The sequence below is a fragment of the Cololabis saira genome, chromosome 19, assembly GCF_033807715.1.
Source record: "Cololabis saira isolate AMF1-May2022 chromosome 19, fColSai1.1, whole genome shotgun sequence".
NCBI lineage: Eukaryota > Metazoa > Chordata > Actinopteri > Beloniformes > Belonidae > Cololabis > Cololabis saira.
In genome coordinates, this window is record NC_084605.1 from 35,826,308 (window position 1) to 35,846,314 (window position 20,007).

Here is a 20,007-nt window from a genome sequence, read left to right on the forward strand (position 1 = left end):
CTCCATCCATCTTCTCCACTCCATTCATCCATGGAGGAAGGGGGGAAGGAAAGGAGACAAAATTAGTAAGGGAAGATGATTTTTAGAGGGTTGAGAGAGGAGAATCAGTAGAGGAGGACAGGACGAATGCCTGAGGAAGAGGAGGGAATGTTATGATTTGTCGATGAAAAGAGACTTGTGACTGCGAGAGACTAGAGGGATAATGAGTTAAAGGAGAGGACTGGAGAAGACGGGGAGTGTGACCTTGTGCTGGATTGATGCGTCTAGAAAAAAATGATTGATGAACTGTTTGCACACAAACACAAACACACACACACACACACACACACACACACACACACACACACACACACACACACACACACACGCACACGCACACACGCACACACACACACCTCTGTACGTAGCCCCTGAGCTGGCTTATCCATTATTTTTAAATTCAATTTCTCCTTGGTTGCTTTCTATCTCAGGTGGTTTCCCAGGTAATCCAGAGTTGAACACATCTGACAGCTCTTGTTGTAGTAATCACGCTGCACTTGTTCTGCAGCTTTTGAAAATACACGAATGTCTCCCCAATAAACTCCGGCTGGTGAACATGCTTGTGCGTCATGGCAATGAACCAGGAAAGCAGTGTGCACTGAATCACAGAGAAGTCTGCATTAACCCCATAATAAAATGTACATGGTGTTGATATATCAGACACTGCAGGGCATGCAAAAGCAGAGAGCAATGTGTTTTTAAAGCAAACAAACAATAATAATTTTAAAAAGAAGTGAAGAAAGTTCCAAAAGCTCTGAGGCTGAAACAGTAACACTCACTCCCTTGTGAGGTGTCAGATGTTTATCAAAGGATCTTAGCAGGAGGACCATGAAACAAAACTTAAGAATAAACCTTCACAAAATGAAGACATATCCACTTCTATCTGAAGGAAATGTCAATTCACATCTCATCAATTTCTACATAAAAACCACTTGCATAATAAATGATACTTATTAACCAAAAGTATACACTTAAGAAAACAAAGGATGTTGATACATAATGCCCAACTAATAATAGACAAAAAGTAAAACGTTCAAAAATCTGTAGCACTGTTTGTATAAATGAGGGAAAAACAGTGTTTTTATTAACTGTTAAATTGAATTTACAGTTATTTTCATTATCTCCATTTCTGAAAAATCTAATAAATCATAGTGTTTTTAAACTCATTTTGTTTTTAATCATCCAGAAAAGAAATAGGGAATTAAAGCTGCAAGCAGCGATGAACGGGCCCTCGCGTGTGCAATTTTCACCCATAAAGATCAAGGACTCAAAACTAAGTCCTATGACACCACCATGACTCTTTATGTCAAAACATTCAAAAGTTATTGCAGAAAGTAGGAACTATCAAATATCAACCAACCAGATGAAGGGTGGGCGCGCTTTTTGACGTCTATCGTCGCCACGGTAACACTTTTGACTGAGAAAAGTAATGGGCGTCGTCGCAGGATGGAGGCGCACATTTTGATGTATAACACACCTGGGTGCACGTTACGGTTCGGGCGAAGAAGCGGCCGAAGAAATGGCATAAATTGCACCAAATTTACACGATTAATTCAAAATGGCCGACTTACTGTTCGGTTTCGGCCATGGCGCCAAGAGACTTTTCTTTAAGTTGCGACATGATACACGTGTGTACCGATTTTCGTGCATGTACGTCAAACCGTATTGTGGGGCTTGAGGCACAAAGTTTTCTAGGGGGCGCTGTTGAGCCATTAGGCCACGCCCATTAATGCAAACCATTAAATATCAAATTTTTCGCCAGGCCTGGCTTGTGTGCAAAATTTGGTGACTTTTGGGGCACGTTTAGGGGGAAAAAAAGGCCCTCATTTCGTCGGTAGAAAGAAAGAAAGAAAGAAAGAAAGAAAGAAAGAAAGAAAGAAAGAAAGAAAGAAAGAAAGAAAGAAAGAAAGAAAGAAAGAAAGAAAGAAAGAAAGAAAGAAAGAAAGAAAGAAAGAAAGAAAGAAAGAAAGAAGTGCTCGGGCCCTAATTATAATGAAAACATTTACAACTCAATCTGTGTGAAGGTCCAAGTTTTAGTGGAATCTTAAAGTCCTTCTGTTCCAGGAGAATGTGTGCCTGCAGGAATGTGGCAAGTTTATGGCAAGTCTTTATCTAGGTAGGTTGCCATGACAACTCAGTGCTGGCTTTAAGGCTGTCCCAGCACCCGTCATAAATTAAGTCCCCTATTGTCCTTGATGATGGCCACAGGCTGGTTAGGTAGTTAGAACTGGATAGAAGTTAGAAGATGAAGTCATATACTAAACACTTGGCCTTTTTTTCTCTCCATTTTCTTTAATCTGTTACCAGAGTTCAGAAGCTTTGAGTTCCCAGTGGTCTGTGAATGCGGCATTCAATAAAGCAGCAACATTCAGTTGAGGCATCACAATATCTCCTTGTTCCCCAAATCTTTTGTTACCACCAACAAGTGATGGATACTTTACAGTTGTTAGAGGTTCCCCACCATGCGCCACAATTCACCTGCCTGTTTACAAATATCATCAGTACACGAGTTGTAAAAATCAGGGGGGATGGTGGATTTTATCATATGGGGACAGATAATTTGTGCTGATTACAAATAATATATTACAAATAATAGCAGTGACCAAAACAGCTGCAGAAATACTGCAGGAATGACATAGCAGCAGTTAAATGCAGCCTTCTGTAAGCTTTAAATATCCACTGGGCTTACATCAAATACATCAAAACACAACAATAAAAAACACTTTTCTGAACTTATCAATATGACTCTGTCCTTCACAGGATAAGTAAAATGGATCACTGCAAAAACTCAAAATCTTAACAAGAATATTTGTCTTATTTCTAGTGAAAATGTCTCATTTTAGAAAGAAAATCTCATTACACTTAAAACAAGACTCATCACTGGAAAAAACAACAATTTTCACCTGTTTCAAGTAGATTTTCACTTAAAATAAGTAGAAAAATCTGCCAGTGGAACAAGATTTTTTTTGCTTGTAATAAGAAGATAAATCTTGTCCCACTGGCAGATTTTCCTACTTATTTCAAGTGAAAATTGTCATATTTTTCTGGTGTTATTTTTCTGGTGATGATTCTAAATGTTGAATTAGCAGTAAAACCACATTCATTGATGAAATGACATAAGGGATGGAAAGGGGGGATGATTTGGACCGTTTTTATTTCAGGGGGGGATGCCGTCCCCCCTCATCCCCCCTCATCCCCCCTCAACTCCAGTACTGAATATCATCCTTCTTAATGCATCTGTTAACAAACAGCTTTCAGTGTGATTATACTTTGAGGAAAGCTCTGGTTAGGCTTTGCACATTGGTCACACTAGATGGAAACTGCACCAATATGGAGTCATAACCTTCCATGATAAACATATGAGAAGCGTTAGACTGCAGTTAAATCCCTAAAAATGTCCATAAACGAAACATCAGGCATTCACAGATTTAATGATGTCACTACTGAGAAAAATACAACCTCTTCAACAGAAGAGTTAATGTACAAGAAGTACCTTTTTCAAAGCAGTAGTGGTTTTTAAACATCCTAGCTGAGCATTTTGGGTTTAGTTTTTTTTGTCTCAAACAAGGCTAGAAAAAATAGAGTTCACTTTAAGTCCAACATGATACATATAAGCTTTTCTTTTATAAAGACATTAATAGAACATTTCCACAAAGAGCTGCAAATGCTGGAAGAAAGAGTAGTTCTAAGGCGTGGAAGAAGCTCAGTCTTAAACTAAAGCGGTTGTGTTTTAGGCATCACAAATAGTGGATTAGTGTTAGGAAACAGTTGTGTTAGACTTAACTCTTTTACAATGTTTCTTATGAATAAGGATTTGCAGGCATTATTTTTTTTTTTTGAAGCCACTTTTTCTAAAATGAAACTGCACATTTCGAAAGTTCTGTATGACTTCAAATCCATCTGCCACTGCCCTAATGGACCAACGAGTTTCCTTTATAGAACCGACTGTAAGAAGGAATGTGCTTATTACTTCACCAGCATTGTCAGACTTCTCTCTTTTTTTATAATTATTTCTATGATGATACATCAGAAGTTGGTAGGCCTGATAGTGTTTTGGTCGAGCCACAATCAGAGCGAAACAATTTAAATATCTGATTCATTTACAAATATGAAATCACATAATTAAAATCGACATGTCAAGCACATATTACTGTACACGCCCCTGATTTCAAAAGTATTAATGATCAGTGACAACCCAAGCACAGGAATCAGTGACTACGTTTACATGCAGTCAAAATTCAGGTTATTGCTAATATTCCGGTTACTGAAACATTGGGAATATTCCGTTTCCATGCGTGAGCAAACAGGGTTATCCCTGTTTACATGGTAATTAATCATTTGGGATATCTGGATCAAACCAGCGACGCACGGAGAACGTGATGACGCAATTACTGTCATTTCCGCTTTTTCTTCCTCTATCCAAACTCAAAACAAATGCTGCTTCGCGCAACTTTTCTCTCACCTTCTTGTAAATCTTCTATCCCGGTACTTTCTACCGTCTACAAATGCAGAAATGTTCATATCCTTCATTACATTTATGAAGTGATTAGTCTCCTCCTGGTCTTGCATTTCTCCGTGTTTATAAGAACTTCCTGGACTCAAAAGACCAGGATTCCTTGTGAACAGAGCATGTGCAGAAAACACATTCCTGTTCCGTTTGATGGGGATATTCCGTTTGGTGTTTACATGCCCGAATATTCTGGTTTTAAAAGGAGTAACCCAGGGCTCATATTCAGGTTTTTAAAAACCCCAATATGAGCAAATTTGGGTTATTCAAAGGGGTTATTGGTGTTTACATGGCCGTGCAAATTTGGGTTATTGCCAATATTCGGGTTTTAAAAGGGTTATTGATGCATGGAAACACAGTCTATAGGGTTTGCATTACAAGCTGTTTCTTAGACTGCAATGCTTTTGTGTCCTATGACAAAGATAATGTATGATCTGTAAGGGTAATCTCAAACAGAGTTTATTACAGGCCTCTGCAGAAGTAAGTAAGCAGGAGTGAGGGAGTTAGGAGCTATCAAACTTTTAGGTTCAACGCCCGATTTGACACATTATGCGGTCTCCTACAATGGGATTGGGACTCATTAAGAATATTCTGATATTCTTCTCAGCTGGGAGACCAAAAGTGAGTAAACATAAGCTCTTATCTGGGGACCCAGGCTAATTAAAAGATATAAGTACCCTTGTGATGGGGTCGGCCAAACAGCTCAAATCAACAGCTATAGCCAGAGAATTCAGCTCATTAAAAAGCTTCGAGCATGTCACAAGAGGACCAAAAGTTAGTAAAATATTACTCATCAGCTGCAGTCCTGGGTCATATATTCTCTTATAAGGGGATTGACTTCCGTCATGTCCTGTCATGTCAGTAGTTTTACAATGTATAATAAGGTAAGTGATAGAGTCAGGATCTGAAATAAAAGAATGTTTAGAAGTGTGAATATCAAAAATGTATTTTTATTCTGTGCTTGATACCAGTATAAAATCCTCTTCTGGCTCTGGAGAGAAAATTTGCACATGGTCACCATTTGCTGTGACCCATATTAGCTAAATGCCAACCAGATAAATCTCAAAGACTACGATTAAATTGAATATAAATATTCTGATAAATCAGGCAGAAAGTCAGACGGGTATTATGCTGAGCTCTCCCATTAGGGATTATTCAATTATAGTTTTGCCTTCCTTCACAGTTTGACCTCAGTTTAGGGAGGAAAAAACCCCCACAGGATATGGCATATCATTTCTAAACTGTAAAGAGAGGGAGAAAAAACCCTGTCATACTGGGGGGTAACAGCTACCCAAATATTTACTGTGCACTCCACATACCAATATAATGTGTATAATTCTATATCACAACTGTAATTTAAAACAATATTACATATATTAAAAAAAACAAAGACACAACGGATCTTGGCTGGGGCTCTGGTGGCCCCCATTTTGGCTCTAGCAGTCATTGTTTCAGATGTCAAGTTGGTATGACGTCTGAAACAAGATATTTCATGATATTGAATCTTAGGGTGCTTTCAGACCTGTGGCCCGTTTGTTTGGTTCCGATTCAGGGACTAAATGGATACAGTTGTTTCGTTTCGCGTTTGTGGGGTTTGTGTTCACAAGGCAAACGTCTGTACCGTTTCAAAGCTGTTAACAAATGCCATGCGCTAACCAGCTGCTCTCTGATTGGTCAAATGAACGCGGAAGGAGTTTCCTCTTCCGCACCCCGGGATAAACAACATGCCCCTTTCAGCGCAGCACAGACCACAGCCGCGGCTTTAGGCTGATTTATGGTTCTGCGTTACACCAACGCAGAGCCTACGGCGTAGGGTACGGCGTAGGCTCTGCGTCGATTTAACGCAGAACCATAAATCAGGCTTTACCCATTCATTTATGTGCGACGAGAGGGCGCCTGCCGCTGCCCGAATTGAACATTGTTTAATTTCACCGTGCCGTGCTGGGACGACATCTCGGCACGTCCAATAGAAGAGAAGGGGGTGGAGGCTGCACCGACTCCTCTCCTTGCGCCGCGGTAGCACATACACATGAATGGAGTTGTATCGGTTGCTGTGTGGATTATGTTCTCACTACAAATAAAAAAAATTAACCGCTCCAGGTCTGGAATGGAATCGGGTCGAGACCACCTCTCCTAGGAGATCTCGGCTCGCTTGTTTTGTGCTTTTTCAGAGCGCGATTGCTGTGTTCACATATACCAAACGTTCCGATCTTTAGGGGGAAACGCTCCCTGTTCCGGAACAACTGCTCCAAACGGGACAGAGGTGAAAGCACCCTTAGGTAACATTATGCAACATCCTAGTAGGGCTGGGCGATATATCGAGTAAAGTCGATGTATCTCGGCTTCTACTCTGTGTGATGTACAAAATGACTATATCGTGAATATTCGAGTATACATTGTCACGCATTTGCATTTAGCCGCGGGCATTAAATTACAGACTTTTCGTACTCTCTCGTCTCGTCTCTCCTTCTCAGAGAGATAAAACAAGCGCACCTAGTTACACACGTCAGTCACGTGCATCGTCATACATCCAGCAGAAAGTTAGCGGCAGCTGGTGTCGGCGCTGCTGTCCGGGATCGCCGGTCAGTTCCACCTAAACCTTCCCAAACTCGGCCTGTTTGCGCCGTGAGTTCATCTGCGCGGTTGCTACGCGCGACAGACTCTTTTCAAAGAAAACTGGGGCGGTTTAGTAAAGACGGGAGGGGATGTTTGCTCTCCAGAGAGCAGAGGAGCCGCTCAGCGCGACACGCGTCCGCGCAGCCGAGCCTTTCCCTTCCAGAGCTGAGAAACGTCACCTAGTGTTGCTTAAAGGAGCATGAGGCTTCTTTTAAGAAATGAGACTCTCTAGCGCCACCCTTCGCCACGACGGCCGTTGGGGGTACTGCAGCCAACAGTGAAGCCGGCACGGGAGAACGGGGAGAACGCGCATGCAGCGTCATGTGACGTCACATCCGCAGGGCAGCGCGGGAAAAGCGGCCCCAGCCTTGCAGCACATTTTGCAGCACACAGCCTGTTCAAGGCAACGGACAGATATACTAGAGGGCTCATTCTTTTGGGTTTGGAACGCTTCATCTGACATTATTACTAGAAAAATTAAAACGTATACAATTTTTTTCATAAATCCAGCCTCAAGCTCCTTTAAATGTGGCCACATGAAATCATATAATCAAAATAAAGTCAAACAAGACTATATGACGTCATATTTCTTTGACGTCATTTTTTTTTTTTTCCTTTCCTTGTCTGCACACATATTAATGATTGATACCACGATGGTAGAAACCAAAAGTATATATATGTGCATTATTACTATATTTAATATATATACATATATATACGCATACATATGCGTACACATACATAAATATACACATACAAACCCAGTTTTTTTTTGTTTTTTTTTTGGGGGGGGGGGTGACGACATCCACTGCCAATCCAGGAAGCAGGAACACACGGAAACACACGTCAAGCAAAAAAAGGAAATCTGCAACAAAAAAACCACAAACAAAGCACGAAACCGGCACGGAGCCAACCAAAACAATAACAGCAATCGACCTAAATCTTGAGATCTGATCGCAGTCTGAGCTAAGCTATCGCTACCGCTACCTAAACCCAAAAACTAGAGAGCCAGCATGCAGGTGAACAAGCCAGTGTGTATGTCTATGTGTGTGTGTGTGTATGTATATGATCATGTGTGTGTGTGTGTGTGTGTGTGTGTGTGTGTGACTAAGTGACTATGTGTGTGTGTGTGTGTGTGTGTGTGTGTGTGTGTGTATATGCGTGTGACTAAGTGACTATGTGTGTGTGTGTGTGTGTGTGTGTGTGTGTGTGTAATAAACCAAACAAAGCTCCACCTGAAGTGTATCTATAGTGGGGGAGGGGGGGAGCAACCCCGCCACCCGCGAGACCAGAGGCCGACACGGAAGAGCCCGGAACCCAGGCCACCGGCAACCCCACAGAGACGTCATATTTCTAAAAGTAAAGATTGTAAAAGTTATATTTCCCTGAGACGCCCTGCTTTTGTTTGAGATGTATGTTATTTACCCATTTGTCTTTATATAAAGTTTTAGTTTTTTTTCTCTTTATCTTAATGAAAACACCCCATGTGTATGTTTTTGTTCTTTTTTCTGTTTGCCACAAAAAGAAAAAAAAAGAAAACTGGATCGCAGTAGAGATATAATGTTGGTATGCTTATGTTATGCTGCTATAATGCTCGTGTGATTGCGAAAAGAAAAAAAAAGAGAGATTCTTAAGCATGTTCCATCTGTCTGCCAGGCGTTGTTCGGCTCATTTTTGGATCAAACAGGGTCGGGTTGTGACAGTTCATGCCGTAGGTCTGAAAAATCTAGGTATAGGAGATGCCACGGAGGAGCATTCCAGTTCTTTCAATACAGTCTGTGTTATGGATGTTACACAGAAATGTCTCCTTCCAATTGCAAAGCTCTGTCTGTAATGGGCTTCAGTGGGACTGTGGCGGCAATTGGTTACGTCGGCCTCCCTCTGGTTTGTCACAACAGGGTAACAAGAGTGAAGGTCTGCAGTTATTCTAGCAGGTTTGGGAAGCTCCACTTAGGCACAGCGCTGTGCTAAAGTGTTAGAAACTTCCAGATTCATATCCATTACACACTTCCATCAGGGAAATGTCTGATCAGTCCCAAATTCAATCTGCAGCGTGACAACTGGTCCAAACAAGCAGCCAGAGTCATAAAGATTTGTCTACTGAGATGTGAAATTGTCCTGTAGCAGATGGTGTGGCCCCTGCAGAGTCTTCAAATAAACTTTATCAAGTCACTTTGGGTTACATGAAAAAGCAGAAACAAAGAAAACCCTGGTAACTTCTTAGAGAAGAAAAGCACATTATAGTCTGTCAAGGAGAATCTTTGAAAGCAAGGGAATATTAAATATTTAGTCTAGTTTTTAAATTCCTTTATATTAAATTAACAAAAACATATGCTTAAATGTTACCAGGGTTTTTCTTGCATACAAAATTAGGAAGCGGCCGCCTCCTAATTTTGTGCCGCCCCCAGCTCTCAAAACTCCGACGTCATGAAAATTGTTATTTTCTGGCATTTACTGGATGGATGGATGTTAATTTAACTGAAGAAGAAGAAAACGAAATCTCAAGATTTATTTTCTGCGTTTTTCCACTAGTTGTTGTAATAAAAATCAGCGTCCTGGTTTTCCCTGGCTGTTCAAACAGGTAAATATTGACTACGTTTACATGCAGTCAAAATTTGGGTTATTGCTAATATTCCGGTTACTGAAACATTCGGAATATTCTGTTTCCATGCGTGAGCAAACAGGGTTATCCCTGTTTACATGGTAATTAATCATTCGGGATATCTGGATCAAACCCGCGACGCATGAAGAACGTCATGACGCAATTCCCGTCATTTCTGCTTCTTCTTCCTGTATCCAAATTCAAAACAAATGCTGCTTCGTGCAAATTTTCGCTCACCTTCTTTTAAATCTTCTATCCCGGTACTTTCTACCGTCTACAAATGCAGAAATGTTCATATCCTTCATTACATTTATGAAGTGATTAGTCTCCTCCTGGTCTTGTTTCTCCGTGTTTATAAGAACTTCCTGGACTCAAAAGACCAGGATTCCTTGTGAACAGAGCATGTGCAGAAAACAAATTCCTGTTCTGTTTGATGGGGATGTTCTGTTTGGTGTTTACATGACCCAATATTCAGGTTTTAAAAGGAGTAACCCAGGGGTCATATTAGGGTTTTTAAAAACCTAAATATGAGCAAATTGGGGTTATTCAAAGGGGTTATTGGTGTTTACATGGCCGTGCAAATTCGGGTCATTGCCAATATTTGGGTTTTAAAAGGGTTATTGATGCATGGAAACGCAGTCACTGTTTCTTTAGCATCCGAGCATGTCTTGTTCATTCGTCTTATATTGGGACCACTTCCGGGTACTTTAAAAAGCGACCTGGCGACCAGGAGAAGCAAGAGTGCAGGTGAAACGGTGCAGACAATTAACGTTACAGGCAGTTAAAAAGTAATAAATCATGTTACTGAGAAGATGCGGCAATTTTGTCAGGGCTGAAATTAGTGCACAAATATGCATGGAAGGTGATAGTGAGATTCAGAGTGCAGGACAGGACGAGCTGGCGACGCAAGGGTAACGTTAGTCAGTTTCCAAGTCATTAGGAGCATATCAACGCAAAGCCAACGTGTACGTGATTTAAACATGACTTTTTATTCATCTTTACAGATCTTCTCATAAACACAGAGCCAGTGGGTTTGACAAACTGCTCAGGCAAACTGAGGAAGGTTTGGTCTGTTATTTATGCCAAAAGCACCGTGTCCCCACGCAGCAGGCACTTGCTGCTGGCCTTGTAAGACAGACATCTACCAACTATAGGCTGGACACATTAAAAAGGCATGAAATGACGGCCCTTCATAAAGCAGCAGAAGAGAAGAAAAGGTGAAGACACATCTGTGCAGCAGACTGAAGGAGAGACACTGGGATGTCTGGACCAGACCAGGAGGCCTTGGACTGCAGGGAGCATGAGGAGCTTCTACAGATGGAAAAATAGGAGGATGAAATGTTCTGTCTGGTTGCAAGATTTGTCGGTCTGAAACCCTACAAAAACTCAAAATCTTACCAAGACTACTTGTCCATTCCAGTCAAAATTTTTTATTTCTAGTCCAAAAAAAATCATTACAGACAGACAAGACCTCAGTCACCTAAAAAGTAACTTGTTCTAAACCATTTTCACTCATTTCAGTGAAAATTTTTACTTGTTCCATTGGTAGTTTTTTTATTTAAACTTTAAATTTTTGGTAAGATTGAGTTTTTATATTTGTGCATTTGTATTTTGTATATTGACATATACGTATTCAACCTATACATGGTCAACCTGTCCAAGCAGTTGGGGAAGTGTAAGACAGGTTGTCTGATAGGGAACACTCTGTTAAACCATCTGATGTATGCAGACCATTTGGCCATTATGTCCCCCAGCACTGTCGGGTTCCAGCAGCTGTTGGATATATGCTCCCAGTACGGGGTTGAGTTTGATATACAGTACAATGCAAAAAAGAGTGTTGTATTGATATGTAGGACCAAGGAGGATCAGATGCTGCACTTTCCAATGTTTTACCTGTCAGGGCAGTCCCTTTGTGTGTCTAACTGTACAAAATATCTTGGGCACATAATCACTGACAAGATGGAAGATGATGCTGACATGTACAGGCAGAGACGAGTGTTGTATGTCCAAGCAAACATGCTAGTCAGGAAATTCCATTACTGTTCCGATGAAAGTGAGTTTGTTTCGTGCTTACTGCACCCCTATGTATGCAGCCCCATTATGGGTCAGCTACTAAAAGGAGACCCTGCACAAACCTCAGGTAGCATAAATGACTGTCTGAGCAAACTGCTGAAAAAGCGCAGGAGTAGCAGTGCTAGTAAACTCTTTTGTGACTCAGGGCTAAACACTTTACAGGCTCTCTTGAGGAACCTGATGTTTAAGTTTATGTCTCGACTTGATGAGTCACAAAACTGTATTATAATGAAGCTCATAGGCCCCAGGTGCAGTTCTGTCAGATATCAATCCTATCTATGGAAACATTGGTATGGATGCCTTTTAAGACTCTCATGAATAAGAGTATGTTTTTATGTGTTTATGTAGTTGTTTATTTTTTATGTTGTATGTCTTGATATTGGGTCTAGAGCCCGTAATAAAGTTTATATATATTTATATTTTTATGTTAATAAAATAATGCTTTAACATGATAATTGTCATATTTTTAATCATATTAGAACTCCCAAAATACAAAATATGTTGCTTGTAAAAAGTGTTTGCTTGAGCCAGTTGAAGGCACGGTTTACCCGCACGCGTGTGATCAGGATGGAGCCGCCTCCGCCTCAATTTGAGCCAGGAAAAACCCTGGTTACATACTATTTTTTCTGTTTTTACTTAATGTTTTATAACAAGAAAAACTAAAAAGTGATGAAGAATGTCAAGGGTGAGCAACAATTTCTATTGTTATTTTACCAAATTATACAAAACTCCTACTCAAAGTAACTGGAAACTAAATAAAATAAATAAAATCAGAATGCAAAGATTTTCAAATTTCACAAGGCTCATATTTTATGTAAAACAGAAAATGAAAAAGAAAACACCAAATGACAAGAGTAAAGATCAGGTCATGTTGGATTTGTGGCAGCAAAATGTCAGAAAGGTTAAGAAGGACGATTACTATAGAAAAGAGGAAATAATATATGCATTAACTGATGAGTTGTTGTAGTTTTACTGATGGAATGTCGTCCTATTCTGTCTGATACGTGGCTCAAACTGCTTAATAACCCTGAGTCTTCTTTGTTGTATTTTTTATTTCATGACGAGCCAAATGTTTTCAGTTAGTGAAAAGATCTTGACTGCAGGAAGGCCAGTTCAGCATCCAGACTTTTCTATTTCTATCTCACCAACATCAGCTATTGATTGTTCTCAACATTCTCCGATGTGCAGAGAGGTTTGTCCAGATTCTCTGCACGATAGTAAAGTTCTTTGCAACTTTAATAATATATAAGTTTTATATAGTGTGGAACATTATTTTGAAATTCCATCATAATATTTAGATACAGATTAATGAATGTCTGCCATCTTTACTTCTGACAGACTCTGCCTCTCTAAGATGTGCTTTTTATATCCATTCATCTCACTGACCTGTTGCAAATGAACTAAATGAACTAATTAGTTGCCACCTGTTCCTCCAGGTGTTTACTTTTAGTATCACTTATTTTTCCAGCCTCTTATTCTTTATATTGGCACATGTTTTGAGGCATACTGCTGCCAACAAATGAGCTAATGTTTTTTCGGGAAAGTAAATTCTGTTTTATTGTGGTTTGTGAGATCTGTAAATAATTTCTTTTTTAATTAACATTTTACATAGAGAATGCTTGTTACGTATGAGTTGAAACATAATGTTTAATTGCATATTGGTATCAACTGAGAATCTGGTACTTGGTGTAAAGAAAAAGTTGTTGTTACATAGAATAAATATAGAATAGCTCTAGTGATGGGTATATTTATAAGTACATTTTTAATCTGCATTGACAGATACTGTATCACATGGATTAATTACAACCTTCAAAAGTAAAGACATACGGTGCGTCCGAGAAATGCCATACTAAAAAGTATATACTAAAAAGTATACTTAAATTCGGCACACTTTTGAGTAAATATCAGTAGTGTGCATTAATTTGGACGTACTATTTAGAGCGCACACGTCACTTCCTGCCGTTGGGAGGAAGTGACGTGTCACAGCAGCAGTAGCAGCTGTTACCATGGTAACAGCAGCAGTAGCAGCTGTTACCATGGTAACAGCAGCAGCAGCAGCACCGCTCCGCTATTTCCCGTTTATTCTGGCCCAAACAAGATGACATTATATAATATTATTATATACGAATAACATAATATTAATATTATATAATAATATTGTTATACTTAATATTATACTTATGACATATACGTAGCACTTAGCAACCAAACGCCGCTGCATTGCATTGTGGGAAGTTTCTGCTCAGCTAGTGTCCATCAATCCACACTAATACATTTCTCCAGAATGAGTATGGATAGTACATACTATTGAGTACGTACTAATGTTTCGGACGCGCTAAAAAATCTCACATACTCATTTTGCATACTCATTAGGGTGGAAGGATGGGATTTCAGACGCAGCCTTACTGCTGCTGCAGTATGCGTTTCTATTTGAAATGTGTTCCAGGTGGAATAAAAACAACATCAACAAAATGTGCTGAATGGGGGTGTTGAGACAGAAAGAAATACTTGTTTTACCTTCAGTGTCTTGGCCGCGACAGGTTGATAGCAGCAGCAAATAAAGGACTCCTGTTCCCATGACATTGATCCATCTCACCCGGCTCCATGACAGCGGCCCCATTAAGGACATTCTAACCATCTTCACCACCATGCTTCACCAAGCGTCCAGCTGTGCAGAGAGGAGACATGAATGCAGGTTAGTCTCAATCATTAGCTTCATGTGTGTCATGAGTACTTCTCTCCCTCAGTCTCCCCTGTTCACAAACTGAAGAAATATACTGTACATTAAAGTGCAGCATTTTGCAGAGATTTGCTTTTTGGTCTGTGTCACATGTACTGTGGCTTTTGTGATTAAGCACAGAATAGGGACCATCCTGGGTTCAGAATAAGGTAAAGGAATACACTCCCATTCAAACACGCACAAAAAACACACACCAAGATCTACTCCCACACATCAAAATCTAATAAGCAGTTCCACTTTTGATGTACATTTTGATGTAGCTCAACTCTGTCCCTACAGAAGTAAGCTTTGAGTGAATGTTTTCAATGTTGACAGTTCCCTCCATTACATCCCAGAGGTGAGGTGCCCTCACAATCTAAAGCTTAGATGACATTTAATATTCATTTTGAGGCTACACCGCAGAAAAACCCCACTGCAGCTTAAAATATTTGATCACTCTTTGTGCTTACACATCAAAGTAAATTATTGTTTCACAGAAATGGAAAATGGAAAAACCTGCAGATGATGATAGGGAGGGAAAAATTGAGTGCAATGTTAAATGCCAGAGGTGCCAGCAACATCCCCAAAATTGCAGTTGGAAATTTGTCACATTTAAAATGCTGTTTTGAAGAACAAGTATGAAAGAAAACATTGCATTGGTGTGTATTTATGTATGTATGTATGAATGTTATGTATGTGCACCTTTTCTATATAGGCATCGCTCGGCAACACATTTCTTTACAAACCCACTCTGCATATGCTTGTAAATTTGCCTTTGCTTTCAACTCAAGCATAAGCATAAGTTCTCATTTATTCACTTTCATAAACATCATAGTTAAAATTGAGTTCAGATGAAACGGGAGAAAACATATTCTGGTCCTCCATGCAGATTCTGAGCATGTGTAAATGGTCTTTTGATTTTGTTGTATATTTTTTCAAATCTGATTCTTCTAAGGACAGTAAATAGACTCAAAATAACTTTGTAACTCTGTTTTATAATTAAATTGTATTTACATTTTTTTAGGCCTCTGATTGGAGGCGTCCTGAAGCCTCCCAGCCCTACTACTACTACTACGCACGCACGCACGCACGCAGGCACGCACGCAGGCATGCATGCAGGCACGCACGCACGCACGCACGCACGCACGCACGCACGCACGCACGCACGGTCACATTGGTCTATTAGTACAAAACCGCCGTGCAACAGAATTTAAGCTAGTTCAAATATTCATCACAATCCTCTGTTAGGTCTTTATTCGCTGCTTATTCACTAGAAGATACGCTCAGAAGACAATACATGGACAAGCTCGGAGCAGCAAAAGGGATGACAGCCAGCCATCAGCTAGCCTATGCCTGCCTGTCAATCAAACATCATGCCCCTATGATACATACATGTGTTGCTTAATATATCTTTACCTGATGTGACACATGTTGAACTAGGCAGTAAACATGTCTATTACATTTTACCATGGGGGGGTCAGGGAAGATTGACTAACTATTGAAACCCACGTCCTATTGGTCAGTTGAGGGACTGCAACTTTTCTCACTTGAACTCAACCTAGGAAGTTGGAAAGTTGGTTTGGACCCGAGAGTAACCCTCTGTTTTGTTATTTTCTTCTTCCCTCCCTGCATGTCTGTTCCGTTTACCCCTCTGACCTGGCCGTGCCACCCGTTTGTCCTCAGTCTCTGTGTATTTACGGTCCATTTGGTTCACCTCACCCTTGCTAGGTTGTTTGATCTGTTTCTTGTAGCTCTGCCTGTGTTTCCCTCCCCGCTGTTTTTCACATGTCTCCAGCCTATTCTCCTCCACTGTGCTCTGAAGCCTTTTCCGTTTTGTTGGTCATTCAGCTTTAGGCAGTGTCTTTTAGTACTCCTGCCTAACGATCCTCAGTACTTGTGTCCTCCAACAACTCCTAACCGTAGTTCCAACACAAAAAACTACCCTCTTGAGGTATTTTCTCTAAATCAAGGGAAATGAGGCTTGTATCTTCCCAGATGTGACTGATTCCGGCATACATGTTGTGTCTTGACCATAGAGATGAATCCAAAGAGTTTGTTTGGACACTACAGGCAAATTTTGACATTTTGGAGCAAGTCTTCTTTTAGAGTACACAAAAAAAATGCTGAGGTGGCTTGGGCATCTGTATTGGATCCTCCTGGATCCTCCCTAGGGAGGTGTTCCAGGCATGTCCTTCCTCCCTAGGGAGGTGTTCCATGCATGTCTCTCCTCCCTGGGGAGGTGTTCCAGGCATGTCCCTCCTCCCTAGGGAGGTGTTCCAGGCATGTCCTTCCTCCCTAGGGAGGTGTTCCAGGCATGTCCTTCCTCCCTAGGGAGGTGTTCCAGGCATGTCCCTCCTCCCTAGGGAGGTGTTCCAGGCATGTCCCTCCTCCCTAGGGATGTGTTCCAGGCATGTCCCTCCTCCCTAGGGAGGTGTTCCAGGCATGTCCCTCCTCCCTAGGGAGGTGTTCCAGGCATGTCCCTCCTCCCTAGGGAAGTGTTCCAGGCATGTCCCTCCCCCCTAGAGAGGTGTTCCAGGCATGTCCCTCCTCCCTAGGGATGTGTTACAGGCATGTCTCTCCTCCCTAGGGAGGTGTTCCAGGCATGTCCCTCCTCCCTAGGGAGGTGTTCCAGGCATGTCCCACCGGGAGGAGACCCCGGGGAAGACCCAGGACACGCTGGAGAGACTGTGTCTCTCGGCTGGCCTGGGAACGCCTCGGACTCCCCTCGGAAGAACTGGAGGAAGAGCTGGAGGAAGAGCTGGAGGAAGAGCTGGGGGAAGAGATGGAGGAAGAGATGGAGGAAGAGCTGGAGAAAGAGTCTGGAGGAAGAGCTGGAGGAAGACATGGAGGAAGAGCTGGAGGAAGAGCTGGAGGAAGAGCTGGAGGAAGAGCTGGAGGAAGAGTCTGGGGTGAAGGAAGTCTGGGCATCTCTGCTGAGACTGCTGCCCCCGCGACCCGGTAACAGATGAGTGGAAGAAAAAGGATGGATGGATGGAAATAAAATGCAGAACATGCGCATGTTGTTTATTTGACTAAATTGTGACAACCTGACACTCATACTGCTTTAAACTGTATAATCAACTGGCATTTTTGTTCTGCAAAAAACCTGTATCTAATTTTAAAAACCCATGTTACTACTTGGGTTGTTTTTACTTGGCTACTTGCTTCCCAGATGGGAGCCTTAAAACATAGAAAGTACCCCTCAAGAGCACATTATTTTTTGAATAAGAGAACTAAAAGTAAGTGAGAAACTGTCACTGAAACAGCTTGCTGAAAATCATGTCCATAAAATAACTGGCACAAAATAATGTCTTCTCCCACACACAATTCAGTAACCTTACTCCCAACTCACAATGCATGCAGCTTTCTTTTGTTCCTTTCAATATTAGAACATAACCATTATGATATTCTTTACACAAAAGACTATCACGACTCACGAGTAACACCTTAACTGAGACTGAACTTAACAAGATTCATTCAGTACGGACAATATAAACTACTTCTCTTCATGCAATATGCGGCGCGCTGCCTGGTTAATTAGAAGTGATTCATGAAGCTCCCATGGCAGAGATTACTGTCACAGAGTCAGATTATTATTGCTCCACCTTCTGAATGGAGATGGAGTTGGCCGACAGTGAAAATGTATTTCTGATATTCTACTAAACCTCAGAGGTGAGATTCAGCAGTCATGCGGACGTGAGCCATTAACTCCACCTGAAGACGATACTTTAGACCCTCGATGCCAGCATGCTCTGCTGTTCTTCATCCATCCATTATGATATGCAAGTGCATGTCCTGGCCTGATTGCCAGAGAAAGCCGGCACAGGAAACTGAGAACACCTCAGACATTGTGAAGAGTCTCAGCCTCAAACGGAGGAGCAGATGGTATTTTTCTTTTCCTGTGGCAGTTATTTTTATGAATCACCATGCACTGCATGCTTATGCATCCCTAAAGCAATTTTAGACCATGCTCACGAGTTGTATAAATAATTAAATTCTTTAAATAAGGTCTAATCCCAGGAAAACTGAACAGTGCACGGAAATCCCACAACGAATGAAACTGGGCTTGCCTCTCCACCCATTTGTGCTCTTCGAATTAGATATACAAAACCTAGTTAGAATCTATCAAACGGTTTTTTTATATATATTAATACAAAACTTCAATTATTAAAAGGTATATTATATTTTTTTCCATTTAATTTCGACATAGTGGGTGTAAAACAACATACTGTAATACCAGCGGTTGTTTTTTTCCCCCAACAGTCACCATGAAGAAAACTTATCAAAAACGTAAGCAATGATTCATCAATGCAACTATTAGCTTTTCAGACTGTACTTTCTTCCAACAACACTGTAAAGTAAATGGTGTTTCAACTAAGTCATGTCTTGCAACAAAATTGAGTTTCTCCTCTAGTGATAAGTCCTTTGTCCATAAGCTTTTTAATAAGAGCAGGTTCTTTCTTTTATTGTTTCCAACCACTCTAAGAGCCATTATTTATTTTTATTTTTTTTAAAAGACAGAGACTGCTATAGAAGTATCTAAAGACATACAAGATACCGGTAAGTCCCTCGAATGTGGACCCACCCATGTGGGACCCATTTCTGAGAGGTCATTGTCCACAATTTCAGAGCAGCAAAGCATGCAAAAGTCTAGGATAACTGGCACAACATTTTATGAGTCTTGTAATGGAATAACTGCTGCTGTCAGAGTTTTGAAGTAATGTTAAAAATCGGTTATCGTTTGTACTTATGCATTTTCATGTAACACTGATTTGAACCAATCATTTAACTTATTTCCTCAGTTCCCAGTGATCCAAATCTGTGTTAGCTGATTCCTCACATTCAAATGAGAGATAAAAAGAAGATCTTCAGATTCTCAGAGCTGTGATGAAAAGTAGTAGTAGTAAGTAATATATTCAAACAGTTTTGCCAGTTCGCAAAAAAAAAAGGAATTCAGAATTAGTACTGGAGCAAAAGGACAAAATTGAAAGTACAATAGTGGACAAAAAAATGGCCTTTCACAATCTCTGGAAAAAAAGAATGTTACTCTTTTAGTCGTACCTCGACATTACTATCGCACATTATTCATGTATGTATGAATGTGTGTAATTGATGGAACTGGAGCTCAGCTCACCGTGTCAAGCTGCACGTAACGATCAGCGTCTTCATATGCTGATTATTTCTCAGCTGGATGACTTAGAAACTCAGGAATGAATATCTGAGCTCAGACTCCACCGCAATATTTCTTTTGTCAAACGATACAATGAAACAAAAATATATGATCGTAAGTTTGCACATCTAAAACTGGAACTATGAAATTATATATATATATATATAATTCTGTATTTCTACATGAACAAATGACTTAAGTGGTTATCAGAGATGGTTTCTATTTAGGTGTCAAGGTCTTTTCGGTTTAGTTTAGTTCATCTTTTGTATACCAGTATTTCA

At 40.6% G+C, this 20,007-nt stretch overlaps 1 protein-coding gene across 1 annotated transcript in view; it reads right to left on the reverse strand.

Annotated features, from left to right (window-relative positions):
• LOC133419473 (protocadherin-15-like) overlaps window positions 1–20,007 on the reverse strand; it is a 447,680-nt gene that overhangs the window by 377,616 nt on the left and 50,057 nt on the right. The window contains exon 2 of the mRNA XM_061708668.1: window positions 14,355–14,505. Coding sequence (XP_061564652.1) covers window positions 14,355–14,487 — 133 coding nt within the window. The 5' untranslated portion in view covers window positions 14,488–14,505. The remainder of the gene's footprint in view (window positions 1–14,354; window positions 14,506–20,007) is intronic.